Raw genomic sequence first — 12,003 nt, forward strand, 5'->3', positions numbered from 1 at the left:
ACTAAACACACTTCACACTGTACACTTACGTACACTAAACACACTTCACACTGTACACTCACGTACACTAAACACACTTCACACTGTACACTCACGTACACTAAACACACTTCACACTGTACACTCACGTACACTAAACACACTTCACACTGTACACTCACGTACACTAAACACACTTCACACTGTACACTCACGTACACTAAACACACTTCACACTGTACACTCACGTACACTAAACACACTTCACACTGTACACTCACGTACACTAAACACACTTCACACTGTACACTCACGTACACTAAACACACTTCACTCTGTACACTTACGTACACTTACGTACACTAAACACAATTCACACTGTACACACACTTCACACTGTACACTCACGTACACTAAACACACTTCACACTGTACACTCACGTACACTAAACACACTTCACACTGTACACTCACGTACACTAAACACACTTCACACTGTACACTTACGTACACTCACGTACACTAAACACACTTCACACTGTACACTCACGTACACTAAACACACTTCACACTGTACACTTGCTTACACTAAACACACTTCACACTGTACACTCACGTACACTAAACACACTTCACACTTTACACTCACGTACACTAAACACACTTCACACTGTACACTTACGTACGCTAAACACAATTCACACTGTACACTCATGTACACTAAACACACTTTACACTGTATACTCACGTACACTAAACACACTTCACACTGTACACTCACGTACACTAAACACACTTCACACTGTACACTCACGTACACTAAACACACTTCACACTGTACACTCACGTACACTAAACACACTTCACACTGTACACTCACGTACACTAAACACTTCACACTGTACACTCACGTACACTAAACACACTTCACACTGTACACTCACGTACACTAAACACACTTCACACTGTGCACTCATGTACACTAAACACACTTCACACTGTACACTCACGTACACTAAACACTTCACACTCTACACTCACGTACACTAAACACACTTCACACTGTACACTCACGTACACTAAACACACTTCACACTGTACACTCACATACACTAAACACACTTCACACTGTACACTCACGTATACTAAACACACTTCACACTGTACACTCATGTACACTAAACACACTTCACACTGTACACTTGCTTACACTAAAGACACTTCACACTGTATACTCACGTACACTAAACACACTTCACACTGTATACTCACGTACACTAAACACACTTCACACTGTACACTCACGTACACTAAACACTTCACACTGTACACTCACGTACACTAAACACACTTCACACTGTACACTCACGTACACTAAACACACTTCCCACTGTACACTCACATACACTAAACACACTTCACACTGTACACTCACGTACACTAAACACACTTCACACTGTACACTCATGTACACTAAACACACTGTACACTGTACACTCTCGTACACTAAACACACTTCACACTGTACACTCACGTACACTAAACACACTTCACACTGTACACTCACGTACACTAAACACACTTCACACTGTACACTCATGTACACTAAACACACTTCACACTGTACACTCACGTACACTAAACACACTTCACACTGTACACTCACGTACACTAAACACACTTCACACTGTACACTCATGTACACTAAACACACTTCACACTGTACACTCACGTACACTAAACACACTTCACACTGTACACTCACGTACACTAAACACACTTCACACTGTACACTCACGTACACTAAACACACTTCACACTGTACACTCATGTACACTAAACACACTGTACACTGTACACTCACGTACACTAAACACACTTCACACCGTACACTCACGTACACTAAACACACTTCACACTGTACACTCACGTACACTAAACACACTTCACACTGTACACTCATGTACACTAAACACACTTCACACTGTACACTCATGTACACTAAACACACTTCACACTGTACACTCACGTACACTAAACACACTTCACACTGTACACTCACGTACACTAAACACACTTCACACTGTACACTCACGTACACTAAACACACTTCACACTGTACACTCATGTACACTAAACACACTGTACACTGTACACTCACGTACACTAAACACACTTCACACTGTACACTCACGTACACTAAACACACTTCACACTGTACACTCATGTACACTAAACACACTTCACACTGTACACTCACGTACACTAAACACACTTCACACTGTACACTCACGTACACTAAACACACTTCACACTGTACACTCACGTACACTAAACACACTTCACACTGTACACTCACGTACACTAAACACACTTCACACTGTACACTCATGTACACTAAACACACTTCACACTGTACACTCACGTACACTAAACACACTTCACACTGTACACTCACGTACACTAAACACACTTCACACTGTACACTCACGTACACTAAACACACTTCACACTGTACACTCATGTACACTAAACACACTTCACACTGTACACTCATGTACACTAAACACACTTTACACTGTACACTAAACACACTTCACACTGTACACTCATGTACACTAAACACACTTCACACTGTACACTCATGTACACTAAACACACTTCACACTGTACACTCATGTACACTAAACACACTTCACACTGTACACTCACGTACACTAAACACACTTCACACTGTACACTCATGTACACTAAACACACTTTACACTGTACACTCACGTACACTAAACACACTTTACACTGTACACTCATGTACACTAAACACACTTTACACTGTACACTCATGTACACTAAACACACTTCACACTGTACACTCACGTACACTAAACACACTTCACACTGTACACTCACGTACACTAAACACACTTCACACTGTACACTCACGTACACTAAACACACTTTACACTGTATACTCACGTACACTAAACACACTTTACACTGTACACTCATGTACACTAAACACACTTCACACTGTACACTCATGTACACTAAACACACTTTACACTGTATACTCACGTACACTAAACACACTTCACACTGTACACTCATGTACACTAAACACACTTTACACTGTACACTCACGTACACTAAACACACTTCACACTGTACACTCACGTACACTAAACACACTTCACACTGTACACTCATGTACACTAAACACACTTCACACTGTACACTCATGTACACTAAACACACTTCACACTGTACACTCACGTACACTAAACACACTTCACACTGTACACTCACGTACACTAAACACACTTCACACTGTACACTCATGTACACTAAACACTCTTCACACTGTACACTCATGTACACTAAACACACTTCACACTGTACACTCATGTACACTAAACACACTTTACACTGTACACTCACGTACACTAAACACACTTCACACTGTACACTCATGTACACTAAACACACTTTACACTGTACACTCATGTACACTAAACACACTTTACACTGTACACTCATGTACACTAAACACACTGTACACTAACGTACACTAAACACACTTCACACTGTCTCCAACACTCACGTACGACCGATTCTAGTGTAACTCGCACCAACCTTTCAAACGGATTTTGACGCAGCCGTTATCATCCACTGATCCCACTCAACTAAGAACAGCTTGAACTGAATTGAGATGAATAACAACACTATTGACTTCTGTTGTATAGCTGAATCAAATTTATTCAAAACTGATGAATTTTGTAACATTAACAGTGTTATTGAACTAAACTGAATCAGCATTGAACTGAATTGAATCATCTTTGAACTGAATCGAATCAACTTTGAACTGAATTGAATCAAATTTGAACTGAACTTAATCAACATTGAACTGAATTGAATCAACACTGGGGTGACTCAAAGTAAATAACGACACTACTGTTTTCTGTTTTGTAGTTGAATAAATTTTTTTCAAAACTGATGAATTTTTTTAACATTAACCCTGTTATTGTTATTGTAACTGAATCAACTTTGAACGGACCTGATCAAATTTTAACTAAATTGAATCAACTTTGGACTGACCTGAATCAACATTGAACCGAATTTAATTAACTTTAATCTAAACTGAATCAACTTTGAACTGACCTGATTCTCTTCACTTTTTATATTTTATATGTATATGTATAATATATATTTTCAAAATCATGTTTTACTCTAAAACTGCAAGAAAATCAAAGCCATAAATCTAAACAAGTTGAGTTCGAAATGTGAGCTGATATCTCAGTAAATGAGCGTTCAGTGAGATGTTGTTCGGCTGCAGTACCGAACGCTTCCACTAGAGGAAACTCTCATTCATTTCCAATGCGTCATTTCTGACCGCGAGGAGCACAAGTGTGACTATTTTTTTTAACCTGTTCGAATCATGTCCATTATCTTTTTTTGTGTTCACACAGCGAGCGCCAAAACCTTTACCAAGTTTGGTACCATTGCAATGAAGTAAAAAAAAAAAAACTTACACTTTTCGGTCAAAAATGGCAGAAGAGCACCAGAGGCCAGACATAACCAGACCAAGCAACGTGTGATAAACAACTGAATGAGAATCAGTATGTTAATCATATATGCTGTGATTGGCCGAGATGACAGAGAGGCATGTTCAGACGCTGTACAGCTGTCACGTCTCCTAATCATAAATCAGGGAACCGATGTGATCGTCCCCGTCGCTCCCTGTCATTTGAGTTCAGCTTCCTGATATTCCTCAGGCGCTTCACTGACAAACCAACGGCATGAAAACAGATCAAGCGAACCTCCAGCTTTAGCAGGACTCGCTGTGACCTACAGGATGAGGACGACAAACTAGAGCTTCATTTCTATAGCACTTCATTTCTATAGCGCTTCATTTCTATAGCGCTTCATCACAGTATTAAACCAGAGTCCAGAGAAGCTTGTTCTTCATGTCTGAGAACACACTGTAAAAAATCATCATGATTTTAACGGTAAAAGACTGTAAAAATGCTACGGTGATTTAACTTAAATTTACAGTTTTTGGAAGTGAAAAGAACAAATCATAAATTAAATGAATTGACATTCCCACAATTCCATGCATGACACTTCACATTTGATGTATTTTTTGTTGTAATAACTATGTATCTTCATACTTTTTCTTAGTTTTTTTTCAAATTTCATGTGTGTTACCCTGATGGAGTTTAGTGTTTGTGTAAATTTCACTGTACAGCTTCTATATATTAGTTTGAACTTTCTCAGCTTGTGGAAAAGCTGTTTGTGATGAGCTTTGATTCATCATGTGACTCTCATCTCCACTGTGATTGGTGGCTCAGTGTATTACAATGGTACAAAACAGATATTAGTACTACAACATGTTGGTGAATTAACGTTATCAGATAATGAAATACTTTTTTTTTTGCTCTAAATTTAAGTTAAGTCTATAAAACCTGAAATTTTGCTACCTTATTTTTAACGGTAAACTTCTGGCAACCACAGCTGCCGTTTCTTCACCGTACATGTAACAGATTTCCCCAGTGCAGTGTAATGTGCCTGATGTTTCTCTCTCTCATGTGTTTCTCAGGTCTCTGCATGGCAATGACATCTCAGAGCTGCCTGATGGGATCTTCACCGACGCTGCGTCACTGTCACATCTGTGAGTACACACACACACACACACTTCATCTGATGGATCTGAGCACTGTAACACTGAGAGTATTGAACACACTGGCTTTAAAGTGAGCAGAAACCGAGCAGCACACCGAGTCTTTTAGGTCTTTGCCTTAAAGGGATAGTTCACCCGAAAATTAAAATTAGCCCATGATTTACTCGCCCTCAAGTAATCCTAGGTGTATATGACTTTCTTCTTTCAGACGATGACAATCAGTTATATTTTAAATGTTCTGGCTCTTCCAAGCTTTATAATGGCAGTGAATGGCCATTTCTGTTTTGAAGTCCATAAAAGCGCATCTATCCATCATAAAAGCGCATCTGTCCATCATAAAAGTGCATCTATCCATCGTAAAAGTTCACCTATCCATTATAAAAGTGCATCTATCCATCATAAAAGTGCATCTACCCATCATAAAAGTGCATCTGTCCATCATAAAAGTGCATCTATCCATCATAAAAGCGCATCTGTCCATCATAAAAGTGCATCTATCCATCGTAAAAGTTCACCTATCCATTATAAAAGTGCATCTGTCCATCATAAAAGTGCATCTATCCATCATAAAAGTGCATCTGTCCATCATAAAAGTGCATCTATCCATCATAAAAGTGCATCTATCCATCATAAAAGTGCATCCGTCCATCATAAAAGTGCATCTGTCCATCATAAAAGTGCATCTATCCATCATAAAAGTTCACCTATCCATCATAAAAGTGCATCTATCCATCATAAAAGTGCATCTATCCATCATAAAAGTTCACCTATCCTTCATAAAAGTGCATCTATCCATCATAAAAGTTCACCTATCCATCATAAAAGTGCATCTGTCCATCATAAAAGTGCATCTATCCATCATAAAAGTGCATCTATCCATCATAAAAGTGCATCTATCCATCATAAAAGTTCACCTATCCATTATAAAAGTGCATCTATCCATCATAAAAGTGCATCTATCCATCGTAAAAGTTCACCTATCCATTATAAAAGTGCATCTATCCTTCATAAAAGTGCATCTATCCATCATAAAAGTTCACCTATCCATTATAAAAGCGCATCTGTCCATCATAAAAGTGCATCTATCCATCGTAAAAGTTCATCTATCCATTATAAAAGTGCATCTATCCATCATAAAAGTGCATCTATCCATCATAAAAGTGCATCTATCCTTCATAAAAGTGCATCTATCCATCATAAAAGTGCATCTATCCATCATAAAAGTGCATCTATCCATCATAAAAGTTCACCTATCCATCATAAAAGTGCATCTATCCATCGTAAAAGTTCACCTATCCATTATAAAAGTGCATCTATCCATCATAAAAGTGCATCTATCCATCATAAAAGTGCATCTGTCCATCATAAAAGTGCATCTATCCATCATAAAAGTGCATCTATCCATCATAAAAGTTCACCTATCCATTATAAAAGTGCATCTATCCATCATAAAAGTGCATCTGTCCATCATAAAAGTGCATCTATCCTTCATAAAAGTGCATCTATCCATCATAAAAGTTCACCTATCCATTATAAAAGTGCATCTATCATCATAAAAGTGCATCTATCCATCATAAAAGTGCATCTATCCATCATAAAAGTGCATCTGTCCATCATAAAAGTGCATCTATCATCATAAAAGTGCATCTCACCATCATAAAAGTGCATCTATCCATCATAAAAGTGCATCTGTCCATCATAAAAGTGCATCTATCCATCGTAAAAGTGCATCTATCCATCATAAAAGTGCATCTATCCATCATAAAAGTGCATCTATCCATCCTAAAAGCGCATCTATCCATCGTAAAAGTGCATCTGTCCATCATAAAAGTGCATCTATCCATCATAAAAGTGCATCTATCTATCTATCATAAAAGTGCATCTATCCATCATAAAAGTGCATCTATCTATCTATCATAAAAGTGCATCTGTCCATCATAAAAGTGCATCTATCTATCTATCATAAAAGTGCATCTGTCCATCATAAAAGTGCATCTATCTATCTATCATAAAAGTGCATCTGTCCATCATAAAAGTGCATCTATCCATCATAAAAGTGCATCTATCTATCTATCATAAAAGTGCATCTGTCCATCATAAAAGTGCATCTATCTATCATAAAAGTGCATCTATCCATCATAAAAGTGCATCTATCTATCTATCATAAAAGTGCATCTGTCCATCATAAAAGTGCATCTATCTATCTATCATAAAAGTGCATCTGTCCATCATAAAAGTGCATCTGTCCATCATAAAAGTGCATCTATCCATCATAAAAGTGCATCTGTCCATCATAAAAGTGCATCTATCTATCTATCATAAAAGTGCATCTGTCCATCATAAAAGTGCATCTATCCATCATAAAAGTGCATCTATCTATCTATCATAAAAGTGCATCTATCTATCCATCATAAAAGTGCATCTATCTATCTATCATAAAAGTGCATCTGTCCATCATAAAAGTGCATCTATCCATCATAAAAGTGCATCTATCTATCTATCATAAAAGTGCATCTGTCCATCATAAAAGTGCATCTGTCCATCATAAAAGTGCATCTATCTATCTATCATAAAAGTGCATCTGTCCATCATAAAAGTGCATCTGTCCATCATAAAAGTGCATCTATCCATCATAAAAGTGCATCTGTCCATCATAAAAGTGCATCTATCTATCTATCATAAAAGTGCATCTGTCCATCATAAAAGTGCATCTGTCCATCATAAAAGTGCATCTATCCATCATAAAAGTGCATCCGTCCATCATAAAAGTGCATCTGTCCATCATAAAAGTGCATCTATCCATCATAAAAGTTCACCTATCCATTATAAAAGTGCATCTATCTATCTATCATAAAAGTGCATCTGTCCATCATAAAAGTGCATCTATCCATCATAAAAGTGCATCTATCTATCTATCATAAAAGTGCATCTGTCCATCATAAAAGTGCATCTATCTATCATAAAAGTGCATCTATCCATCATAAAAGTGCATCTATCTATCTATCATAAAAGTGCATCTGTCCATCATAAAAGTGCATCTATCTATCTATCATAAAAGTGCATCTGTCCATCATAAAAGTGCATCTGTCCATCATAAAAGTGCATCTATCCATCATAAAAGTGCATCTGTCCATCATAAAAGTGCATCTATCTATCTATCATAAAAGTGCATCTGTCCATCATAAAAGTGCATCTATCCATCATAAAAGTGCATCTATCTATCTATCATAAAAGTGCATCTATCTATCCATCATAAAAGTGCATCTATCTATCTATCATAAAAGTGCATCTGTCCATCATAAAAGTGCATCTATCCATCATAAAAGTGCATCTATCTATCTATCATAAAAGTGCATCTGTCCATCATAAAAGTGCATCTGTCCATCATAAAAGTGCATCTATCTATCTATCATAAAAGTGCATCTGTCCATCATAAAAGTGCATCTGTCCATCATAAAAGTGCATCTATCCATCATAAAAGTGCATCTGTCCATCATAAAAGTGCATCTATCTATCTATCATAAAAGTGCATCTGTCCATCATAAAAGTGCATCTGTCCATCATAAAAGTGCATCTATCCATCATAAAAGTGCATCCGTCCATCATAAAAGTGCATCTGTCCATCATAAAAGTGCATCTGTCCATCATAAAAGTTCACCTATCCATCATAAAAGTGCATCTATCCATCATAAAAGTGCATCTATCCATCATAAAAGTGCATCAATCCATCATAAAAGTTCATCTGTCCATCATGAAAGTGCATCTATCTATCTATCATAAAAGTGCATCTGTCCATCATAAAAGTGCATCTGTCCATCATAAAAGTGCATCTATCCATCATAAAAGTGCATCTGTCCATCATAAAAGTGCATCTATCATCATAAAAGTGCATCTGTCCATCATAAAAGTGCATCTGTCCATCATAAAAGTGCATCTGTCCATCATGAAAGTGCATCTATCTATCTATCATAAAAGTGCATCTGTCCATCATAAAAGTGCATCTGTCCATCATAAAAGTGCATCTATCCATCATAAAAGTGCATCTGTCCATCATAAAAGTGCATCTGTCCATCATAAAAGTGCTTCAGTCCATCATAAAAGTGCATCTGTCCATCATAAAAGTGCATCTATCCATCATAAAAGTGCATCTATCCATCATAAAAGTGCATCTGTCCATCATAAAAGTGCATCTATCATCATAAAAGTGCATCTCACCATCATAAAAGTGCATCTATCCATCATAAAAGTGCATCTGTCCATCATAAAAGTGCATCTATCCATCGTAAAAGTGCATCTATCCATCATAAAAGTGCATCTATCCATCATAAAAGTGCATCTATCCATCCTAAAAGCGCATCTATCCATCGTAAAAGTGCATCTGTCCATCATAAAAGTGCATCTATCCATCATAAAAGTGCATCTATCTATCTATCATAAAAGTGCATCTGTCCATCATAAAAGTGCATCTGTCCATCATAAAAGTGCATCTATCTATCTATCATAAAAGTGCATCTGTCCATCATAAAAGTGCATCTGTCCATCATAAAAGTGCATCTATCCATCATAAAAGTGCATCTGTCCATCATAAAAGTGCATCTATCTATCTATCATAAAAGTGCATCTGTCTATCATAAAAAGTGCATCTGTCCATCATAAAAGTGCATCTATCTATCTATCATAAAAGTGCATCTGTCCATCATAAAAGTGCATCTATCTATCATAAAAGTGCATCTATCTATCCATCATAAAAGTGCATCTATCTATCTATCATAAAAGTGCATCTGTCCATCATAAAAGTGCATCTATCCATCATAAAAGTGCATCTATCTATCTATCATAAAAGTGCATCTGTCCATCATAAAAGTGCATCTGTCCATCATAAAAGTGCATCTATCTATCTATCATAAAAGTGCATCTGTCCATCATAAAAGTGCATCTGTCCATCATAAAAGTGCATCTATCCATCATAAAAGTGCATCTGTCCATCATAAAAGTGCATCTATCTATCTATCATAAAAGTGCATCTGTCCATCATAAAAGTGCATCTGTCCATCATAAAAGTGCATCTATCCATCATAAAAGTGCATCCGTCCATCATAAAAGTGCATCTGTCCATCATAAAAGTGCATCTATCCATCATAAAAGTTCACCTATCCATTATAAAAGTGCATCTATCCATCATAAAAGTGCATCTATCCATCATAAAAGTGCATCTATCCATCATAAAAGTGCATCCGTCCATCATAAAAGTGCATCTGTCCATCATAAAAGTGCATCTATCCATCATAAAAGTGCATCTGTCCATCATAAAAGTGCATCTATCCATCATAAAAGTGCATCCGTCCATCATAAAAGTGCATCTGTCCATCATAAAAGTGCATCTGTCCATCATAAAAGTTCACCTATCCATTATAAAAGTGCATCTATCCATCATAAAAGTGCATCAATCCATCATAAAAGTTCATCTGTCCATCATGAAAGTGCATCTATCTATCTATCATAAAAGTGCATCTGTCCATCATAAAAGTGCATCTGTCCATCATAAAAGTGCATCTATCCATCATAAAAGTGCATCTGTCCATCATAAAAGTGCATCTATCATCATAAAAGTGCATCTGTCCATCATAAAAGTGCATCTGTCCATCATAAAAGTGCATCTGTCCATCATGAAAGTGCATCTATCTATCTATCATAAAAGTGCATCTGTCCATCATAAAAGTGCATCTGTCCATCATAAAAGTGCATCTATCCATCATAAAAGTGCATCTGTCCATCATAAAAGTGCATCTGTCCATCATAAAAGTGCTTCAGTCCATCATAAAAGTGCATCTGTCCATCATAAAAGTGCATCTATCTATCTATCATAAAAGTGCATCTGTCCATCATAAAAGTGCATCTATCTATCTATCATAAAAGTGCATCTGTCCATCATGAAAGTGCATCTATCTATCTATCATAAAAGTGCATCTGTCCATCATAAAAGTGCATCTGTCCATCATAAAAGGGCATCTATCCATCATAAAAGTGCATCTGTCCATCATAAAAGTGCATCTGTCCATCATAAAAGTGCTTCTGTCCATCATAAAAGTGCATCTGTCCATCATAAAAGTGCATCTATCCATCATAAAAGTGCATCTGTCCATCATAAAAGTGCATCTATCTATCTATCTATCTATCATAAAAGTGCATCTGTCCATCATAAAAGTGCATCTATCCATCATAAAAGTGCATCTATCTATCATGAAAGTGCATCTATCTATCATAAAAGTGCATCTGTCCATCATAAAAGTGCATCTATCTATCTATCTATCATAAAAGTGCATCTGTCCATCATAAAAGTGCATCTA

The 12,003-nt window shown here is 36.8% G+C and overlaps 1 protein-coding gene across 2 annotated transcripts in view; it reads left to right on the top strand.

The window, feature by feature from the left end:
• slit1a (slit homolog 1a (Drosophila)) overlaps positions 1-12,003 on the top strand; it is a 169,672-nt gene that overhangs the window by 132,287 nt on the left and 25,382 nt on the right. For both annotated transcript variants that reach the window (XM_077237610.1, XM_077237611.1), the window contains one exon: positions 5,576-5,647. In XM_077237610.1, the coding sequence (XP_077093725.1) occupies positions 5,576-5,647 (72 nt within the window). The remainder of the gene's footprint in view (positions 1-5,575; positions 5,648-12,003) is intronic.

Source organism: Siphateles boraxobius, unplaced genomic scaffold, assembly GCF_051911475.1.
Source record: "Siphateles boraxobius isolate OS27281-9 unplaced genomic scaffold, OSU_SipBor_1 204, whole genome shotgun sequence".
Lineage (NCBI taxonomy): Eukaryota > Metazoa > Chordata > Actinopteri > Cypriniformes > Leuciscidae > Siphateles > Siphateles boraxobius.